A 24,200-nucleotide genomic window follows, 5' to 3' on the forward strand; every position below is an offset into this window, starting at 1 on the left:
ACAAGTGGGTGAATGGACATAACAAAGGGGATATTAATAGGGTATTAAAAGTATCAACACAAGACAGAACACGAAACAATGGGTATAAATTGGATAAGTTTAGATTTAGGAAAGACTTGGGTAAATACTGGTTCAGTAACAGGGTTGTTGATTTGTGGAACCAATTGCCGCGTAACGTGGTGGAGGTGGGGTCCCTCGATTGTTTCAAGCGCGGGTTGGACAAGTATATGAGTGGGATTGGGTGGTTATAGAATAGGAGCTGCCTCGTATGGGCCAAAAGGCCTACTGCAGTTACCTTTGTTCTTATGTTCTTATTCCACTAAAATTAAAGTCACCCCATGACGTAAATACTGTTAGATCTAGATGCCCTAGATATTTCATCCCATAGATGCTTTGCTTCCATTCTGTCTAAGTTTGGTGGCCTATATATAACTTCTATTATAATATTATTTGCTTTTTCGTATAATTCTATCCAAATAGTTTCTGTGTGTGGCTCAGTTTTGATTCCCTCTTTGAGACTACATTTCAAATTGTCCCTAACATATATGGCTACTCCCCCTCCTCGTCTAATATATCTATCTGTGAGAAATAGTTTAAATCCATTTATTTGATATTCAGCTAATAGTTCTCTATTTTCTACATTCATCCACGTTTCGGTAAGTGCAATAATATCTATTTTTTCTGTGCAGACAAGAGCATTTAATTCGTTAATTTTATTTCTTAGACTTCTACTGTTAGTGTAATATACCCTAAGTGAATTGTTATTTTGAGGCCCTTCTCTTTCCCTGATCATTTTGCCAATTCCTTTCTCCCACAAACACGTACTTTTATTATCTCCTTCCTCCAAATCAATTCCCATACCTCTATCAGCTAACAGTTTAAACCCAAACAAACACCTCTAACCACTTCTTCCAACGAGTTCGCAACAGCAACAACCCCAGCCCTCGATAGATGCACCCCATCACGAGCATACATTCCATTTCTTCCATAGAAGTGTTCCCAGTTGTCTATGAAAGATATTGCATTTGATTTGCAATATCTTTCCAGCCGGCAATTGACACCAAGTGCCCTCGATATCCATTCATTTCCTACTCCCTTTCTTGGAAGAATGTCATATATGATCGGGATTCCTCCCTTGCTCCTAACTAATTCAATTGCTGTCCTGAATCTCTGTATTAGTTCCTCACTCCTAACTCGTCCAACATCATTACCCCCTGCACTAATACAAATAATGGGTTTGTTTCCATTTCCCGTCATAATATCATTCATGTTTCCAACAATATCACCAATTCCAGCTCCCGGATAGCAAACCCTTAATCTGTTTCCCCTATCTCTGGCACAAAACGTTCTGTCTAAATACCTCACCTGGGAATCTCCCACAACCAAAATTCGCTTCGATTCTCCCTTTTCCCTTCGAGCAGTTTGAGGGACCTGCGCTTCAATGCTCCTCGTTACTTTGTCTTTGCCTCTTTTTAGCTATACGATTGTTTCAAGCGTGGGTTGGACATATGAGTGGGATTGGGTGGGTATAAATAGGAGCTGCCTCGTATGGGCCAATAGGCCTTCTGCATTTACCTTTGTTCTTTGTTCTTTCATTTACCTTTGCATGCTCAGCTGCCTCGTATGGGCCAATAGCAGCTGCCTCGCATGGGCCAATAGCAGCTGCCTCGTATGGGCCAATAGCAGCTGCCTCGTATGGGCCAATAGCAGCTGCCTCGTATGGGCCAATACCCTAACTCTTCGCCTTTCCAGTGAATGCAATTTAAGCTTTATTAATCTTTCTTCATATGAAAGACTTCTAATTTGGGGAATTAACTTTGTCATCCTGCGTTGGACACGTTCAAGTGAATTTATATCCATTCTATAATACGGCGACCAAAAGTGAACTGCATAATCTAAATGGGGCCTAACCAGAGCAAGATATAGCTTAAGAACCACACCAGGTGTCTTGTTACTAACGCTTCGATTAATAAATCCCAGTGTCCTATTCGCCTTATTACGAACATTCATGCATTGATCCTTTTGTTTTAAATTTTGTTTTAAACACCCCATACCCAAGACTTTCCAATCTATTTGGAAACTCATAAACATGTCCAACCCACGTTTGAAACAATCAAGAGACCCCGCCTTCAATACGTTACGTGGTAATTGATTCCACATATCAACAACCCTGTTACCGAACCAGTATTTACCCAATTTGACCAGACCACACACTAGAAGGAGAAGGGACGACGATGTTTCAGTCCGTCCTGGACCATTCTTAAATCGATCGACTTGAGAATGGTCCAGGACGGACCGAAACGTCGTCGTCCCTTCACCTTCTAGTGTGTGGTCTGGTCAACATACTTCAGCCACGTTATTGTGACTCATCGCCTGCATTTACGCGTCTTTCCAAAATCTAAATTTATCCAATTTATACCCCATTGTTTCGTGTTCTGTCTTGTGTTGATACTTTTAATACTCCATTAATATCCCACTTTGTTATGTACATTCATCCACTTGTAAACCTCTTATCATGTCACCCCTAACTCTTCGCCTTTCCAGTGAATGCAATTTAAGCTTTGTTAATCTTTGTTAATCAGTTCAGTTTTGGTCGCCGTACTATAGAATGGATATAAATTCACTTAAACGTGTAAAGCGTAGGACGCAAAGTTAATTCCCCAAACTTGAAATCTTCCATATGAAGAAAGATTAACAAAGCTTAAATTGCATTCACTGGAACGGCGAAGAATTAGGAGCCAATTACCGCGTAACGTGGTGGAGGTGGGGTCCCTCGATTGTTTTAAACGTGAGTTGGACATGTATATAAGTGGGATTGAGTGGTTATAAATAGGAGCTGCCTCCTATGGGCCAATAAGCCTTCTGTAGTTTCTTTAGTATTAATATCTTGTGTTAAGTAATCAAACAGCTCATTCATCCATGACCCGCCTGTGTTGGGATCAAGCACTACCACCTCATCTCTCTACATATTGGTGAGGTGAGGGTACGTGGACCCCGACACATATATATACCAGAACATCAAGGAAATCATTCATTAACCAATCTGCACCATTCGCTGTTCTCTTGAAGATTATTCGGCCTTATAATTTACTTCTGGGAGAAAGTTGCATTTTCTAGTTACTGTTCGAACACTAGACACCTCACTCCACATTATAGATAAATAGTCATTGTTGTGAACACAATAATGAGTACCTCTTATAAAGATTACGAAGACGTTATTGACATATTCACTCAACTTGACAATCTTTCGAAAGAGAGTGATGTGTCTGTCACGACTAATCCTCTGCATGAGGAGACTGAGGAACAAGGCGGCAGAATGCTGCGGTACATTGGTGAGACGTCAGCAGTGTGTCCCAAGGAGTCTGGGCAAGAATTTACACTACTGAAGCCTGTGGAAGACACTGGTGAGAAGTTAGAAGACTCATCCTCTGTCACGACTTATCCTCTGCATGAGGAGACTGAGGAACAATGCACCAGTATGTTGAGGCACATTGGTGAGACGTCAGAAGTGTGTCCCAAGGAGTCTGGGCAAGAATTTACACTACTGAAGCCTGTGGAAGACACTGGTGAGAAGTTAGAAGACTCATCCTCTGTCACGACTTATCCTCTGCATGAGGAGACTGAGGAACAAGGCGGCAGAATGCTGCGGTACATTGGTGAGACGTCAGCAGTGTGTCCCAAGGAGTCTGGGCAAGAATTTACACTACTGAAGCCTGTGGAAGACACTGGTGAGAAGTTAGAAGACTCATCCTCTGTCACGACTTATCCTCTGCATGAGGAGACTGAGGAACAATGCACCAGTATGTTGAGGCACATTGGTGAGACGTCAGAAGTGTGTCCCAAGGAGTCTGGGCAAGAATTTACACTACTGAAGCCTGTGGAAGACTCTGGTGAGAAGTTAGAAGTGAGTCCCAAATATGGGGAAGGATCTACAGTACTGAGGAGACGAAGGGCGGTACATAGTGGTGAAAAGTCAGAAGAGTGTCTCAAGTATGGGGAAGGATCTACAGTACTGAGGAAACGGAGGGCTGTACAAAGTGGTGAGAAGTCAGAAGTGAGTCCCAAGTATGGGGAAGGATCTCCAATACCGAAGAAACGGAGGGCTGTACATAGTGGTGAGAAGTTTGAAGTGAGTCCCAGGTATGGGGAAGGATCTCCACTACTGAGGAGACGGAGGGCGGTACGTAGTGGTGTGAAGCCTACGTTATGTGACCGGTATCCTGGTGAGAAGTCAGAAGTATTTCCCAAGTCTGGCCAGGAATTTCCACTACTTAAGACTGAGGAACAAGGCAGGCTGGGGCATACTGGTGAGAAGTTAGAAGCGTGTCCAGAGTCCGGGGAAAGATCTACACTACCGAAGAAGCAAATGGTGGCAGATAGGCCGTCATGTTACCTGTGTGAGAAAACCTTCAGCGACCGCAGTGGCTTAAACAAGCACATGCTCGTCCATATTGGCGTTAAATCTCACGTGTGTGCAGAGTGTGGGAAAAAGTTCCTTCGAAATGATTATTTACAGCAGCACCTGATGGCCCACACTGGTGATAAACAATTCCTGTGCAAGCACTGCGGGAAAAGATTCTGCCGACTTGGCAACTTCAATGATCACATGATGGGACATAATGGTACGAGACCTCACATGTGTCATGTGTGTGATAAACTATTCAGCAGACCGGACTATCTGAAGGTCCACATGGTGGTTCATATGATTTGATGACAAACCTTCCATGTGCCCACACTGTGGGAAAGATACACAGCTTGGAAATATGAACAAACACATTCAGCTGCATACAACTGTGCTCGGTGTGAGAATTTTAAAATATTGTATGAGAGCCTAATCTCAAAATTAGGCTACAATGTTCCTGTTAATAAACTTTCAAATTTACTGCAATTTGCCTATTTTACTACAATTTACCTATTAATATTCTTAAAATTTTCCTACAATGTACCTATTATTATTCAAATTTGGTATTATTTATTAATTTGGTACATATTATCAAGTTGTAATTATTTGTTAGATTAAGGACCTGTCCGAAATGTTAGTGATGTTAAAAACATCAATGTTATATACTCACAAACCCAATGCACCTTCTTGCACTAGTATATAAATAAATAAAAAATAAAAAGGACATATGGTTTAAATATATATCTATTTATTTACAAGAATATTTTATTTACAAGAATAAATATTGTGATTTTAATCCTGTAATGAAATCATATCCTAAACTAACTAATCAGTATAATGAACAAATCTACAATGGCCGTAATAAGGATTTGAACCTACACACGGGATGTTCCCAGAAGCGCCTTAGTCAACTGTACCACCATATGGTCAAAAGAATTGCAACCTAGAGTCCTACTGCTATCACTAGGATCCCGAAGCTTTTCAGCCCAATCTGGGTTTCACACAATTTCCCCCATACCTCTACGGCCTTACTTCAATACACACAAAAATCACTAACGTGAAATGTGAACAAATTCACCATTAGGTAGGGGGCAGGTGGGGGTCCCACATTTAGGGAACCCCACCTGCCCCTCACAGCCCACAGTCTGTCATTAGGAAAGAGGAGCTAGGACTTATGACCCTAGCTGGAGACTTTAGTTGAATTACTTTTGCATACAGTAATTTTTCATTTTAGTACAGTACAAGTCCCTGGTAGTTCTCGTTATATCTATCCCAACAATTTTCCCACATTTATGGTCCTTCAAACCGGATAGTCTACAAACTAGATCATATGCAGGCGATCACAATAATGTGGCTGAAGTAGTTCGTCACAATCGACTTGAGAATGGTCCACGACGGACCGAAATGTCGTCGTCCCTTCACCTTCTAGTATGTGGTCTGGTCAAACTAGATCATCCATATTATTCCAGTATACATAAGAAACTTCTTCATTTGCATTGGAATAATTAATGCATAATCTAGCTTAACCTAGCTAACAGCCAATATCTATATATCTAAGTGAACAAATTGTCTACTGTGGCCAATCATATCCATTTCCTAGCAAGCATTCATAACATACTAGTAACAGTTCTCTGTCAAAAACCACAGTACTTAATTTTATCAGTTATTACAGACACAACTGCATCTTATTTCACATATATATCATTATACTTCACTTGTGGAAGTATAATGATATATATATTATATAAACACATTTGAGTATTATCCAGATGTGTATTATCCAGCATAATCTTTAATCAACTGACTTTCAGAGTTGCTCTGAAAATATCTTTCAAGATACTCTTTAAAAGTGTTTTTAACACAGTAAGAATATTTCATTACAATATTACCTATATTAACTGTAGTAAACCCTATTACAGGTCAAATCATTAGGCATTTCTACAGGATTTTATCAACCCCCTACTAGGGTACTATATCTTGTAATAATTTTGCAAAAAATAGTATTTTTGCTATTTTTTAATTTACTATTTTTAAATATTTAATTACAAAATTTACCGATTTGGTGCAATCGGATGAAAACCAAATTTTTACACTTGACAATTCACCTCCTGCTATATCCAGATTCCAGGGAGGAAAGAAAGGATGATCTTTGGAATCATTACCTAATTAGGCAGGGATAAAATATTCCTGACAATCATTCTTTCAATGATTCTTGTAATCAAAAAATATAATATCTTGGAAAAGTCAAAGAAAAAAGTTTAGTGTCAAAAGGACACTAAAGTGTCTACAAAATCACTTAACACAACAGCTTGACAGATGTCAAGAGTTAGCTAATCAGGTATCTCTTGATTTAATCATCTTGAATAACTTGGTCAATGCTGCAGTTGATAAATTTGATAAAATCAAATGCCATGCAGAGATTTATCTAACAGAAATGGCTAATGCTGATTTAACCCGAAGGAAACTACAGGATATCAGAGCTGAAACAGCAATTATGAAAATAAATTTCAGGATCGTCTAGATCAATTAATCAAACTTGCAGTACCAAATGTGAGCACATCCACTCAGTTTGGTACCTTAACTATCTCACATATAGCACCCGAGCTCCCAAAAGTACATTTACCATATTTAAGGGCAAAGCTGAAGAAAATTGGGATGCCTTCTGGAGAGCTTTTGATTTAATAATAAATTCTAACTTTCTTATTTCTAACTTTCTAATAATAAATTCTAAGGCTTCTCTCAACAAGACCACTAAATTTCTATATCTACAAGCAAGGCCTCTTAAAAAAAGAGAGAGGTCTGGCAGATCATTGAAATTTTGATCAATTAGGGACCCCACCAGCCCCTTACAGCCCAGTGTCATTAGGAAGAAGGAACTACGATTAACGACCCTAGCTAGGGACTTTAGTTGAATTAATTTTGCATACAGTAATTTGTTAATTTAGTACAGTCCCTAGTAGTTCTCATTATATCTATCCCAACAATTTTCACACACTCCAGGTTGCAATTGCTTTGACAATGTGCTGGTACAGCTGAGTAAGGTGCTCAATCTAAGGAATCTACACACGGGAACATCCCGGGTGTAGATTCGAACCCTCATCACGGCCCTTGTGGGCCATGATGAGGGAATATTGTGAATGAGGTTCAGAATAATATATATCTTGTTACTGTAAGTGGAGTTTGTGTCCTGTGATATAGCACACTTACGTCATAACTTACCAGGCAAAACATAAATGATTTACAAATATTATTGAGTAGCAATATTTACAAATTTACAGACTATTACTAACATTAAGCAGTCGAGAAGACTGCGAATCATATCAAGACTACCTAGATGGTCTATTGAAGATTGGCAGATGTAGATGGTGTTCTCAAAAGATTGGCAGATATAGTTTAATGCTGACAAATAAAGTTTGAGTTACAATATATCACTTGCATGAAATAAATAGGACAGATTTATTTCTAGAAGCGTTAGCAATAAAACTCCTTGTATTATTATTCAGCAATATCTTGTTTGATTATACAGTTCAGTTTTGGTCGTAAATTCACCAGATAGTGCTAACCCCACAAATAAAAAATCTTCCTTGTGAAGAGATTGAAAAAGCTTAATTTACATTCTCTTGGAAGGCGAAGAGTTAAGGGTTAAATTTAGATCAAGATATTACTCTGGGTAAGGGACTATGAATGGTCAAGTTCATTACAAAATGTTTTCCACACACATTCCCACATATTATAACGCTCTACACACACTTAACAATAATAATTAAAATAACATATTATATAATATGTTTAAAGTCACTAATAATTGAGAGATAATAATGATGAGTAATAATGATGAGCGGGTGATGAATGAGGAGGGGAAGATGTGTGCAGGGGACACTTACCCGGCCACCACCATGAAAAGATCCAGTCTGTTCCAGGAGTCAGCCATGTAAGCCCCTTTCCCAGACCACCCCATCGCCACCATCTTGATCACCATCTCCACGGCGAAGAAGGCAAAGATTGCGTCGTCGAACATCTGTGGAAGGTGTTCCACCATCACCACCAGCACTATTACAACCACCTCTATTATACGTTATATATTATTACATATATATTATATATTAACATACTAAACAATCTGGAGGATGTTGATCCGGACACTTTCTTCAAAAGATCAGATGTAACATGAACGAGGAACAACGGCTCAACAAGCTTGTTGTTCCAGCTCAACAAGCCACATTGTAGGACTGAGAACAGCAGATGCTTATTCACCCATGGGGTTGTAAACCCGCGGAACCGCCTACCTGCTGAAACCGTAAACGCTAAAAATCTGGTTTTAAAATACAGCTAGAAAAGATGGAAAAAAGGGAAAATGGGGGGGAACCTTTGACAAGCCGCCGGCTTCCTGTCCTCGTCGAGATCACTAGTATTAGTGGCCCTCAGGTAAGGTATATATAAAAATAACATCGTATCCCATGCTGGAGTTTTTATTTACTGACACATTTCTTGTTATTATTTAAGATATTTCTTAAACCCATTTAAACAATGGGTATAAATTGGATTAGTTTAGATTTAGGAAAAACCTGGGTAAATACTGGTTCGGTAACAGGGTTGTTGATTTGTGGAACCAATTACGCACAACGTTTCAGGCAAGATAAATACTTTTTTTGATTTTATACTTTTCTATGTCTAAGTGCTCATGCTCCTTGTTTCCTTACACCCATGGTTAAGGGTGTAAGGTCTTATGCCTTTCACTCTCCTCTCTCCGGAGAGGGGACAAATTGGCCGGCTGCCTCCCAACATTTCTCGTTGAAGAAGACCAATATTTCCAGTAGCGACCGCCGCCTGAGTTCTGTCTCCAGTGGTATCTTTGACAGCTCTCTCATTTCTTTTTCCAACGATATGCCAACCTTTTACCTCTTGCCCGTTTTCTTAAAGAGTGCATGTCACCTTTCACAAGATGCTAACATGCCACTCCTTAGTGATGTCTCACCGAGTTACACTCTCAGGTGAAGTATGGCTCGTTCTTCTTATATGGGTATCCGTGGGTGCTTGTACACGAGGCCTCTCTTCTCGCTCAGTCGCTTCTGCCTCCTTAACCTCATGTTTCTTGTCGGGAGAAGAATCAGGAGACTCTGCTAGAATACTCTCGATCTGTCGGGTAGAGGAAAGATTAAATATGTTATCTAATTCCGGGTCTGTCTGTATCTGGATATTACCAATGCCTGCTGTTACCTCGGACCTTGCTGTTCCGGCTGGCTCGTCCACAATCTTGGGATGATTGTTGCTCCAATCTGTCACCAAGTCGTTGGCTAGTATGACGTCAATCCCAGCTATAGGCAAGGTATCAATTACTGCCAACGCACATGTGCCGCTGAAGTAAGGCGAGTCTAGATGTATCGGCACTAAGGGGGCAACGTACCGCGTCCTAGGAAACCCAACCAGGACAACCTTTGGTCTCCTGTCCACACTCACGCCTTCGGGTAACGAGTTTCTCACGATCAGTATTTATGTCACCCATGACATAAATGCTGTCATAGATGCTTTGCTTCCATTCTGTCTAAATTTGGTGGCCTATATATAACTTCTATTATAATATTTTTGCTTTTTCGTTTAATTCTATCCAAATAGTTTCTGTGTGTGGCTCAGTTTTGATTCCCTCTTTGAGACTACATTTCAAATTGTCCCTAACATATATGGCTACTCCCCCTCCTCGTCTAATATATCTATCTGTGTGAAATAGTTTAAATCCATTTATTTGATATTCAGCTAATAGTTCTCTGTTTTCTACATTCATCCACGTTTCGGTAAGTGCAATAATATCTATTTTTTCTGTGCAGACAAGAGCGTTTAATTCGTTAATTTTATTTCTTAGACTTCTACTGTTAGTGTAATATACCCTAAGTGAATTGTTATTTTGAGGCCCTTTTCTTTCCCTGGTCATTTTGCCAATTATTTTCTCCCACGAACACATACTTTTATTACCTCCTTCCTCCAAATCAATTCCCATACCACTATCTACTAACAGTTTAAATCCAAACAAACACCTCTAACCACTGGTTCCAACGAGTTCGCAACAGCAACAACCCCAGCCCTGGATAGATGCACCCCCATCACGAGCATGCATTTCATTTCTTCCATAGAAGTGTTCCCAGTTGTCTATGAAAGATATTGCATTTGATTTGCAATATCTTTCCAGCCGGCAATTGACACCAAGTGCCCTCGACATCCATTCATTTCCCACTCACTTTCTTGGAAGAATGCCACATATGATCGGGATTCCTCCCTTGCTCCTAACTAATTCAATTGCTGTCCTGAATCTCTGTATTAGTTCCTCACTCCTAACTCACCCAACATCATTACCCCCTGCACTAATACAAATAATGGGTTTGTTCCCATTTCCCGTCATAATATCATTCATGTTTCCAACAATATCACCAATTCCAGCTCCCGGAGGGCAAACCCTTAATCTGTTTCCCCTATCTCTGGCATAAAACGTTCTGTCTAAATACCTCACCTGGGAATCTCCCACAACCAAAATTCGCTTCGATTCTTCCTTTTCCTTTCGAGCAGTTTGAGGGACCTGCGCTTCAATGCTCCTCGTTGCTTTGTCTTTTCCTCGTTGAACAACAGGTTCACCACAGCACTCGTCCTCTAATACGTCAAATGCGTTAAAAGTCGTTAGGTGTAGGTTATTAGTTGTCGGTTTTGCCAAGGTCTTCTTAAGACCCCTGTCTTTCACAACTTGCCAAGACGAGGTCTTCTTAACACTGGTCTCCTCCTTTGTTTCTTCCTGCTGTTGTATCAGCTGTCGTACCTCCTCCCGTAGCGAATCCAACTCTGTCCTCAGAGCTCCAACCAGACTCACCAGCTCCTTCATAAATCCTTCCATTATTGCTACAACAATGTTAGTACAATCGGAGCTCTAGCCAACACACCCTCTCACTGTGACTGCACCTGACTGACTGAAATCAACAACCCTGTTACCGAACCAGTATTTACCCAAGATACTTTTAATACCCTATTAATATCCCCTTTGTTATGTCCATTCATCCACTGTAAACTTCTATCATGTCACCCCTAACTCTTCGTCTTTCTAGTGAATGCAATTTAAGCTTTATTAATCTTTCTTCATATGAAAGACTTCTAATTTGGGGAATTAACTTTGTCATCCTACGCTGGACACGTTCAAGTGAATTTATATCCATTCAATAGTACTGCGACCAAAACTGAACTGCATAATCTAAATGGGGCCTAACCAGAGCAAGATATAGCTGAAGAACCACACCAGGTGTCTTGTTACTAATGCTTTGATTAATAAATCCCAGTGTCTTATTCGCCTTATTACGAACATTCATGCATTGATCCTTTTGTTTTAAATTCTTACTAATCATAACTCCCAGATCCCTTTCGCAATCTCAACACCAACTAGCTCGTATCTTGTAACTATCATCATTACCCAGCCTCAAAACTCCACATTTATCAGCATTAAACTGCATCTGCCAATCTTTGACCATTCTAAAACCCTATTTAGATCAACTTGAAGTGATAGCGAGTCTTCTTTCGTGTTGATTTCTCTACCGATTTTTGTATCATCTGCAAATATGCAGATGTTGCTACTCAAACCTGAATCTAAATCATTTATATATATTATAAACAACAGAGGTCCCTGGACAGAGCCCTGAGGTACTCTACTAACAACATTATCCCACTCTGACTTTACCCCATTTATACTCAGCGCCAATGGGCCAGATTGGGAGGGGGTACTTAGATTGAAGGTTACATCCTTCGTGGGGGCAAGTTTACATGTATACAACGCTTGACTGCTGTAGAGGGTTCTCCGTCGGCTTCGGGCTGTTTCTGATAAGGAGTTCGGAAGTCTTCTGGTTTTGTAGAATATTATCAGGTTTATGTTTTGGTTTGAAGTAATGCTTTTTACTCCTTTAAGGATTATTTCTTTCATTATTCTTTCCTCTTTTATATGTTCAATGTGCATGGTTGATTTGTAATATAATTTTATTGGAGGTTTTGTGTTTCTGTTCTAGGTTCAGGATTATACCAACGGTACAAGTGTCTTCTTATAGCAGCGTTTATTTCCGCGTTGCTATATCCGTTGTTAACCAATACCTGAGTTACACTTTCAAACTCTCTACTCACGTTGCTCCATTCAGAGCAGTGGGTAAGCGCTCGACGAATATAAGCATTGAGAACACTGGCTTTGTATCTTTGGGGGCACTCACTTCTACCTTTCAGGCATAATCCTATGTTGGTGGGCTTAGTATATACTTGGTGCTTAAAGAGGTTCCTGTTTTTGTTATTAGTACATCCTGTAGATATCAGTTGCGTTGCTCCTGGGAGCATGGGTTCGAGTCACTTCTGGGGTGTGAGTTTTCAGTCGCATATAGTCCTGGGGACCATTCAGGCTTGTTCGCATTTGTGTTCCTCACCTGTGCCCCAAAGAATGAGGTAATTTGAATAAATGCTATGCCCAAGATTACCATCCAAGTGCTAATGGGGAAGTGGTTCAAATAGCTTCGGCTATCAGTTCCTTATGTCCGGTCGTGATGGTCAAGCGAATTAAGGCGTCCTGTAGATACCAGGTGCATTGCTCCTGGGAGTATGGGTTCGAGTCACTTTTGGGGTGTGAGTTTTCAGTCGCATATAGTCCTGGGGACCATTCAGGCTTGTTCGCATTTGTATTCCTCACGTGTGCCCCAAAGAATGAGGTGATTTGATAAAATGCTATGCCCAAGATTACCATCCGAGTGGAAACCATCCTGGCTACCAGGATGATTACTATCCTGGCTACTAGGTACGACCATATGTCGTACCTAGTAGCCAGAACGCACTTCTCAGCCTACTATGCAAGGCCCGATTTGCCTAATAAGCCAAGTTTTCATGTATTAATGTTTTTTCCACTACCTAACCTAACCTAACGTAACCTTTTCGGCTACCTAACCTAACCTAACCCATAAAGATAGGTTAGGTAGGGTTGGTTAGGTTCGGCCATATATCTACGTTAATTTTAACTCCAATAAAAAAAAATTCACCTCATACAAAATGAAATGGGTAGCTTTATCATTTCATAAGAAAAAAATTAGAGAAAATATATTAATTCAGGAAAACTTGGCTTATTAGGCAAATCGGGCCTTGCATAGTAGGCTGAGAAGTGCGTTCTGGCTACTAGGTACGACATATATATATATATATATATATATATATATATATATATATATATATATATATATATATATTGTGACGATAATCTCCTTCAAGAGATTGAGCCTGCTCTTCCCTCCACAATTACGTCGTTGAAATTATATAAAACTACTATGGAAGAAATGTCCAACAACGACAACAACACCAGCAAGGTTTGCCAGAGCGCAAAACGTTGCAGCCAGGGACACCTGTTCAGACTCAAACCGCCAAACTACCTGTTGATCGCTACCGGCTCCGCTGATTGGTCGCCGGCCTGGCTGCACCTGCACTCGCCCCCCCATACTACTTGATGTCTGGGGTCGCCACGACCTCAGACCTCAGAATATTCTGTGCTTTCGCAGTTATCACTCCTCCCGGCTAGACGTTAGCGTGTACTGAGAGAGGTGGTAGCTTAAAGCCAATATTCCAGCACCTCCCTTTAATTTTGTGTTGCACTTCGTGTTATTTTATCTTAACGTAACTTTTCATTGTGTCATTTAATTATTCTTATTATTTTGATTGATTGATTTTATTATAAGAATTTGTTTGTCCATTTTTTCATGTTTTGATTTATTTAACGTAATTAAAATTTCATTGTTAAAATTTACTTGTGTTTTGTGTGTCTTCTCCTTACCTTACCACAGACGAAGTTCCAGTTTTTCTATTTTTTTTTTATAACTATGTGACGAGGCCATACCCCTAGCCTTAAACAGCCGAACACCAACGCGTTACCGTCACAAGTTATATGGGGGCCTGTCCTAGGAGCTTCACTCAGGTACTGGTGCCAAGTGGTAATTTATGGTAAGCGTATTTAACTTTGTTAACGTAGCTTTACTATTTTTCATATTCAATTTCATTTTTTATAAGGTGCGGTGTATTGTGCATTACGAGAGTAACATATAGTGAAGGTGAGACAACTTTGGATTACGTGGTGACTGTAGGCCGCAGTCATACTCTTAATTGGTCATCTCTCCCTCCGTGTTATTACTCGTGTTTACCATCTATGTCCCTTGAATATTTCTCATTTTGACAGATCATCATATTGGTACCCTGGTACTGTGGTCTGCCCCGGGTCAAGAGTACCCAATCTTCTGCAATCTGACTGTAGGAGGATAAAGAGGGCCATAGTTCCTCTAGCTCGAACTTTAGTTGCTGAATTGGGACCTCAGCAGCAGTTCTCGTCACCAGTTGACACCTCGCGCCCCTACACGTCAGTCAGAGATGATGATACATACAACGGTAGGGAATTAGCTTACTTTTCAGAGCACAAAAGTTCGCTAATTCTGTAAGTATCATATTAAATTCAGTAGGAAAAACTTGCTTTATGTCCTATAGAGACTTGGCAAGGTATGCCTACATCCTTGGACTACCAATTTTACTTTTGAGACAATTTACTGTTTCATTTGTTTTCGAAACTGTTTCATTTGTTAGTAGGATTTTCTTGCCCTTATCCTCTTACATGAGTACCGGGTACAAGATTTCCTGCGCCCTTGATTTAATTTAATCATTTAACATCTTTTACTTAACTTTAATTGTTAAAGATCTCACAGGATAGGTACCAGTTGCCACGTTGTCCTGTTTCTGACATTCACTATTGAATATTCGTGTACCTTTATTTGCTAATTTCACCATGTTTCGTCTCCAAGCTTTCCGTACAAATCCAGCAGGTGAAATAGGGACTTTAAGTCGTGCCAAGAAGACTGAATTACAAACTCTTGCACATGAGTATCAATTAGAAGTTCCCTACCAAGCCAACAAAAATGACCTACACAACCTGTTGCTGGATTACTATTTAGAGCAAGGTAAGATAGACTCTGAAACTCATGAAACTTACTATATTGCAGAGAAAACTGACTTGGCAACGATGAAACTTAAACTAGAGCTGGCCAAGATTGAACGTGAGCAGCAAGAACGAGCTGCTGCCATACGAAGGGAAGAACAAGAACGTGACCTCGCCCTCCAGGAACGTGAGGTTGCAATGCTCCAGGAGCGGGAACGCATACAGCTTGAAACCCTCCGTGAACGTGAACGAGTACAGCTTGAAACCAAACAACGCGAGTTGGAGATGCAACGCGAACATGACAAGCAACAAGCGACTCTGGCTCTAGAGTGTCGTCAACGTGAAATCGCCTTGGAAACTTCACACTTCACTCAACGCCAGCAAGCTACTGCCAATCTTCCCGTCAGTTTTAATATATCACATGCAAGTAAGTTAATGCCATCCTTTGTAGAAGCAGAAGTTGATGTGTTTTTCACCACCTTTGAAACCCTTGCTAATCAACTCAGTTGGCCTGTCGACCAATGGGCCACACTTCTCAGAGTCCATCTTACAGGTAGAGCTGCAGTCACACTCAGTACTCTGGCGTCTGAGAATGACTACCACACTCTGAAACAAGCAGTGTTGGACGCCTACCTACTTTCCACCGAAAGTTATAGAAGGAAATTCCGTGACCACCTGAAGGCAAGTACCACTACCTTCCTTGAGTTTGCTAACACGAAACGGAGGTATTTCATGAAATGGCTGGAAGCAGCACATGTCTCTACTTTTACAGAACTCGTCAACCTGATGCTTGTTGAAGAATTCTTGAGACGTGTGCCGCCTCCTGTCCGCCTCTACTTAGCAGATAAAGAAGAAACCGACTACCTGAAGTGTGCTAAGTCGGCTGACACTTACAGCCTCATCCACCGGCTGACACCCGAACCATCCTCCAGTAAGAAGTCGTGGTACAGTTACGAGAAGGTGAGCCCCGATCAAGCTGGTTCACAACTGTACTGCAAGTATTGTAGACTCTATGGACATACCATAGACAAGTGTGGTAAGTCTCAATACAAGGGAACCACTGACCAACAAAGACCCAAACCAACTCCTCCTAAGTCCGGTAAGCCTGTGATGAATGTTGGTGTTAATGTTAATGATCTTTCTCTTTTCAGTAACCACCTGTATACTGGAACTGTCTCTGCCAACGGTTCAAATCCGGAGGGACGTTTCAAATTGAAGATCTTGAGGGACACAGCGGCTCTTCAATCGATCATCTTGAAGTCGGCTGTGCCCAACATCGTCTATACCGGAGAAACTGTCTTCATCACTGACCTCACTGCTACCACTCCATACCCTCTCGCCAGAGTCCACCTGGATTGTCCCTACGTGAACGGGGAAGTCCAAGTGGCCGTCAGGGAAAAGCCTTTTCCCATGCCTGGAGTGCAACTTCTCCTAGGCAACGACTTGGCAGAAGACCTGCAACCGACCAACCTCATCGTCATGGACAAACCCCAGGTGTGTAACTTTGTGCCACTAAACCCTATTCTAGAGTATGTTCCAGCAGAGGTTCAAGAGAGTGATGAAGTTTCTCCTCCGGTTCTCGTGACCACCCGTGCACAAGCCGCACGTCCACAGCCAGCTGACTCTACTGCTACCGCTGTCCCTCAAGACCCTCAAACTTCCCCCGCATCTGACCAAGTTGGAGTTCCGTAAGTTGCAGAGGGAAGATCTTACTTTAACACCATTGTTTTTCCAGGCTGAGACTCAACCCGACAGTATTCCTGGGTTCTTCCTAGAGAACGACTTGCTCTACCGCAGATATAGACCCAGTAAACTGAAGGAGGAGGACGATTGGGCCAACATCGAACAACTTGTGATTCCCACCAGCCTGCGGCCCACTATTCTACACCTGGCCCATGGAGCGTTCTCCCACTACGGCTTCAACAAGACTTACCATGGGATTCGTCAAGACTACTACTGGCCAGGTATGGTAAATAACGTCAAACAGTACGTAAAACAGTGTCATACATGTCAGATGGCAGGCAAACCGAACATCTCCATTCCCAGAGCGCCACTGATTCCCATACAGGTGCCTGCGGAACCTTTCCACAGACTCATAATAGACTGTGTTGGTCCTTTACCTCGGACCAGTTCAGGTAACGCCTACATCCTAACCATCCTGTGTCCTACCACCAGATTTCCCATAGCAGTTCCAGTGAAGAACATCACGGCTGCTACGGTTATCAAACATCTATTGAAGATCTTCACTCAATACGGATTTCCCAGGGAGATTCAAAGTGACTGTGGTACCAACTTCACCAGTGATCTCTTCAAAAGGACACTGGAGGAGTTCAACATCAAACAGGTATTGTCCAGCCCCTATCATCCTGCTTCACAGGGTTCTCTTGAACGTAGTCATCAGACCATCAAAGCACTCTTGAAAAAGTTTTGTAGTGAAACCTCGAAGGATTGGGATAAGCAGATTGACCTAATAATGTGTATTTTCAGAAGTCTCCCCAATGAGTCCCTAGGAGTATCTCCTTATGAGATGCTCTACGGCCGTAAGTGCCGTACTCCCCTTAAGGCTTTCAAAGACTCTCTCAGAGATGCCACCTTCAGTGAGCATCAGAATGTGCCCCAGTTTCTTCAAAACCTTCAACACATTCTAGAGAGAGTCCACCGTTTTGCCCATAATAATCTATTGAAAGCCCAGGAGAGAATGAAGACTCATTACGACCAGACCAGCAAAGTAAGAAAATTCAAGCCGGGAGACTTCGTCCTTGCCTATTTCCCTATCCCAGGTTCACCTTTACAAAACAAATTTTCAGGACCCTACTGCGTCAAAGAGTGCAGGAATAATAACAACTACGTAATAGAGACTCCAGATAGGCGGCGGAAGACCCAGCTGTGCCACGTCAACCTCCTGAAGCAATATAATGGTACTCCTCCCACTGTCCTGACTAACTGTTCTACCTTTACAGAACCCTACATCCACAGTGAGACCATCCCAGCTTCTCCTCCCGAAAGCACTGACAAGGAGTCAGCGCTTTCTAATTCCAAAATCCTTAATGATCTTCCCAAATGCTTTCAGGATAATAATCGTGCTCCTTTGCCATATTCTAATTCCACTCTCACCTCGTCAGATAAGCCCTTCATCCTCCATGTCGACGCCAATGGTACCGACGATGGTGGTGTCGTGATGCAGCAACGAGGCGAGAAGAATACACCTGTCAGCGACTACTGCTACAAGGAACTACGGAACAATTGGCAAGGAGCTACTCTTCCTCATCCTGAAGCTTCAGCACTTCACTCCACACCTGAAAAGTGCTCGGTCCACCATCAATACGGACCACACCACCCTACACCTCCTGCAGCACGCCCACTTCTCATTTCAACGTCTTCTACTATGGGCTTGCTACCTGCAGAAATTCAACCTGGAGACCCGCTATACCAAGAGTCTGACAACATCTTAGCCCATGATCTCTCCAGAGTTTATGAAGTAGAAGCTACTCCATCTAATACTCCACCACATAACGACGTACTTCTTCCAGAACCGCAGGCTTCGGGGGAGAGTTGTGACGATAATCTCCTTCAAGAGATTGAGCCTGCTCTTCCCTCCACAATTACGTCGTTGAAATTATATAAAACTACTATGGAAGAAATGTCAAACAACGACAACAACACCAGCAAGGTTTGCCAGAGCGCAAAACGTTGCAGCCAGGGACACCTGTTCAGACTCAAACCGCCAAACTACCTGTTGATCGCTACCGGCTCCGCTGATTGGTCGCCGGCCTGGCTGCACCTGCACTCGCCCCCCCATACTACTTGATGTCTGGGGTCGCCACGACCTCAGACCTCAGAATATTCTGTGCTTTTGCAGTTATCACTCCTCCCGGCTAGACGTTAGCGTGTACTGAGAGAGGTGGTAGCTTAAAGCCAATATTCCAGCACCTCCCATTAATTTTGTGTTGCACTTCTTGTTATTTTATCTTAACGTAACTTTTCATTGTGTCATTTAATTATTCTTATTATTTTGATTGATTGATTTTATTATAAGAATTTGTTTGTCCATTTTTTCATGTTTTGATTTATTTAACGTAATTAAAATTTCATTGTTAAAATTTACTTGTGTTTTGTGTGTCTTCTCCTTACCTTACCACAGACGAAGTTCCAGTTTTTCTATTTTTTTTTATAACTATGTGACGAGGCCATACCCCTAGCCTTAAACAGCCGAACACCAACGCGTTACCCTCACAATATATATATATATAGGTGCGACATTATATATATATATATATATATATATATATATATATATATATATATATATATATATATATATATATATATATATATATATATATGTCGTACCTAGTAGCCAGAACGCACTTCTCAGCCTACTATGCAAGGCCCGATTTGCCTAATAAGCAAAGTTTTCATGAATTAATTGTTTTTCGACTACCTAACCTACCTAACCTAACCTATCTTTTTTGGCTACCTAACCTAACCTAACCTATAGAGATAAGTTAGGTTAGGTTAGGTAGGGTTGGTTGGGTTCGGTTATATATCTACGTTAATTTTAACTCCAATAAAAAAAATTGACCTCATACATAATGAAATGGGAAGCTTTATCATTTCATAAGAAAAAAATAGAGAAAATATATTAATTCAAGAAAACTTGGCTTATTAGGCAAATCGGGCCTTGCATAGTAGGCTGAGAAGTGCGTTCTGGCTACTAGGTACGACATATATATATATATATATATATATATATATATATATATATATATATATATATATATATATATATATATATATATATATATATATATATATATATATATATACATATATATATATATATATATATACATATATATATATATATATATATATATATATATATATATATATATATATATATATATATATATATATATATATATATATATATATATATATATATATATATATAAGCTTGAACACACCAGCAACAGTGCCAGTGAGGGAGGCCTACCACCTTAACGGCCGGGGCGGGATGGGGAAGGGCGGGGGCGGAGGGAGGCGCGTGAGGGAAAGTGAACCTTAGAGTAAGGCGTCACTAGGAACACCCGCTCACCGGTCAGGCGGAGGAGGCTGGTAGTGGCCGCATTTCAAACTGCCCTCACCACCACACCACCCCACCACCTCCCTCGTGGGCTCAGTGAATGATAGTGAACAATTTCTGTCTGTTTGGTGTATACTTTGCGGCCCCGACATACAAAGTGAATACCATGTATATATAGTGCCATAGTGAAATATACATCTCAAAGTGCCAACTCCGATACTCAGTGCCATACACACCACAAAGTGTCATACATATAACAAAGTGCCAACCCCATATTCTCAGTGTCATACATACCCTGGTGTACATATATATGAATGTATATTGTGTGTCATGTGTATAGCCCACTCGATACCACGCCTCCCCCCCCCGCACCTCACTACCTGAGCTGACCCTCGCCCCACCGGCCTCCACACCCAGCCGCGGCCTCCACACCCGGCCGCGGCCTCCACACCCAGCTGACGCCGCCACACCCAGCTGATGCCTCCACACCCAGTTGATGCCTCCACACCCAGTTGCTGGCTCCACACCCAGTTGATGCCTCCACACCCAGTTGCTGGCTCCACACCCAGTTGCTTGGCCATGACCCAGTGTGTTTGCTCCCCTCTATAGAATAATGCACAGTTTAACTCTGCCAACCGAGTTGAAATGGAAGGGGTCCCAGCGGTCGGGCAGGACTCCACAAGCCTTGAGGTGCCAACAACTGCTCCTAAAAGAGGTTTTTGCCGAGTATGCAACAAAAACACCGCCATAAACTCCACCGGTGGTGTTATCCGCTTTCACACCTTCAACGACGAAAGATGCAGTGGTTCCCACCAGCTTCCGAAGGGAAGCAATGGCCAGCTGCCATTAACAGTTAGGGAAGAGACTCCCATTAACCTAATCTCATCTGAGAACCTCACCCAAGCGATCATAGCGACGTCTGCTAGAACATTACCACACATCCCAAAAGCAGCCCGCCCAAATGCAGCAGCCAAACTTTGTAATCTTCTGAAAAGGGTCAATGATGCACCGGAAAACATTCAAGCGTGGCATAATGTCCTTCTGTTTGGCAATGTATGCCTCAACGTCCCTCCAAGGAGGGACAAATCACTTGCTTCCTCGGTCCTGAGGGCGATAAATGAATACCCAAGGGGGGACAACCTAGTTCGCCTGCCTCTACGAGCAAAACACACCCACCGCAGAAATGGTAACAACAACATACCGGAAACGTACAAAATCAGAGCACAAATCACCAAGAAAATTGAAGAGGGAAATACCGCAAGTGCTATTAGAGTCCTCACCAGTGACGAGAAAATTGCTCCTCGAAACTCAGCCACAGCACGAGCCCTGCAAAGCAAGCACCCACCCAGAGCCCCTCAAGGCGACAACATCGTTCCGCCATCAGCAGACACCATTTCAGACCCATTGGTGAATCTGAGGTTTACAAAGCAGCCCTTTCTTTTCCACCTGGGTCAGCAGGCGGCTTTACAGGGTTAAAACCTCAACATATCAAGCAAATGTTAAATCCTGCGGTTGGTGATGCTGCACAAGATCTTCTTATGGAACTCACAAGGTTCGTCAACATGTGTCTGGCTGGTGAGATACCTGAGGTCATCAGGCCTCTCTTTTTTGGTGCCTCCCTCTGTGCTCTCAAAAAGAAGGACGAAGGAATCAGGCCAATCGCTGTTGGCAACACTCTCCGACGCCTGATTGCCAAGGCTGCTACGAGGGTTGTCAGCCAGCAAGCGGCTGAATTGCTGAAACCAATCCAGCTAGGATTTGGAATCCCCCAAGGCTGTGAAGCGGCTGCCCATGCAGCACGAGCAGACATCACAAACATTTCTGATGAAAAGGCCCTGCTCAAACTGGACTTTAAGAATGCCTTCAACATGGTAAGAAGAGATGCAGTACTTTGTGCCGTACATCGCCATTTCCGGCCCCTCTACCCGTTCATACTATCGTGCTACAGTGGCGAGTCAAAACTGCTCTTTGGTGAACATGAAATCAGATCATGTGAAGGTGTTCAGCAAGGTGATCCTCTTGCTCCCCTTCTTTTCTGCTTAGTCTTAAAAGAAATCACCGAAAGCTTGTCCAGCGAGTTCAACATCTGGTTTTTGGATGATGGCACTATAGCTGGCACCGTAGACCACCTCTTGTCAGATATCAGGAAAATAAGGGAGCAAGAAGTAAGCCTGGGTCTCGTCCTGAACCCTTCCAAGTGTGAAGTAGTCTCCTCCAACCCAGACATCGTAGCTAGAATAAGGTCTGCCTTGCCTGGAGCCCATGTCATTAGGGCCGAGAACAGCACCCTCCTTGGAGCTCCCCTCGGGTCTAACGCCATTGAGGAGATCCTCGACAAGAAAATCGCAGACCTTAGGAGGATGGAAGACAGAATAGGTGACATCGATGCCCACGATGCTTTTTATCTCCTCACCAAATGCCTTTCCCTTCCGAGGCTAACCTACTTTCTGAGGTGCGCCCCATCTTACAACAACCCAAAGCTTGACGAGTATGACCTCCTACTGAAGACCATGCTGGAAAAAGTTGTTAACCTCTCCCTCAACGAATGCCAGTGGAAACAAGCCACTCTTCCTGTCAGGCTCGGTGGCTTGGGTGTCCGCACCGCCACCCAAATTGCTGTCCCAGCCTTCCTGTCTTCCTCCTCAGCATCAGATGACCTGGTTAAGGAAATTCTACCTGACACCCTGAGTGATGTAGTGGGGATACAGGACCCCCACTACACGGAATGCGACACGAAATGGGGTGCCATGACAGACCCAGCACTCAGACCAGCCATGCCGAAAGCCAAGAAACAATCCAGTTGGGACAGCCCCATTGTAGACAAAGAAGCCACAGCTTTGCTGGAGGCAGCAACAACCCCCAGTGATCGTGCACGCCTCACAGCTGTGCAGGCTCCCCATGCAGGGGACTTCCTTCTGGCAGTCCCTATGTCTGCGACAGGCACACGTCTTGATCCGCAGGAGCTCCGTATTGCAGTCGCTCTCCGTCTAGCTGCCCCTATCCACACTGTTCACAGGTGTATTTGCGGCGAGGCAGATGCTGACGAATATGGATTGCATGGCCTGCACTGTGGAAAATCGGGTGGTTGGCACACTAGACACGACGAAGTCAACGACATCATTAAAAGAAGCCTTGCCTCTGCTCAGTGTCCAGCGGAGAGAGAGCCCCGCAACCTACTGAACCGTGACTCTGTTAGCTTTGCCGGCCGACCAGACGGAATCACACTGCGTCCGTGGAAGGGTGGCAGGCAGTTAGCATGGGACTATACTTGCGTATCCACCCTGGCAACGACATACATCACCCTCTCTGCCGGCACGGCGGGAGCCGCAGCAACACACAGAGAAAAACAAAAGTCAGTCAAGTACAGGCAATTAGATCAAAGGTACAATTTCGTTCCAATAGGGTCTGAGACCCTAGGCCCATGGGGTGAGAGTGCAAGAAGGTTTCTTAAGGATCTTGGTTCCAAGCTCATTGACACCACAAGAGACCCTAGAGCAGCAAGTTTTCTCTTTCAGCGCCTCAGTGTCGCGATCCAGAGGGGAAATGCCCGCTGCATCCTCGGTTCCTGCCCGGCGTCGGAGGAGTTCGAGGAAATCTACAGCCTCTAGGAAGCGAACTTTTTCTTGTGTCCTCTTAATGTTTATTTTTTGTATAAAATCAGATATGTAACTGTATAACCTTGCATAATAAAGTGTACATCATAATAAATAAAAAAAAAAAAAAAAAAGGGGGTGGTAGGAGAAGTGAACACT

General features: G+C 42.5%; 1 protein-coding gene across 1 annotated transcript; it reads left to right on the forward strand.

The window, feature by feature from the left end:
• Positions 1 to 3,184: 3,184 nt before the first annotated feature.
• Positions 3,185 to 4,711, forward strand: LOC138357713 (zinc finger protein 724-like). Its single transcript, XM_069314702.1, has one exon. It carries the CDS (start codon positions 3,185 to 3,187, stop codon positions 4,709 to 4,711), a length of 1,527 nt encoding a protein of 508 aa, XP_069170803.1.
• The last annotated feature ends 19,489 nt before the right edge of the window (positions 4,712 to 24,200 follow it).

This window comes from Procambarus clarkii, chromosome 79 (assembly GCF_040958095.1).
Source record: "Procambarus clarkii isolate CNS0578487 chromosome 79, FALCON_Pclarkii_2.0, whole genome shotgun sequence".
NCBI classification, from domain to species: domain Eukaryota; kingdom Metazoa; phylum Arthropoda; class Malacostraca; order Decapoda; family Cambaridae; genus Procambarus; species Procambarus clarkii.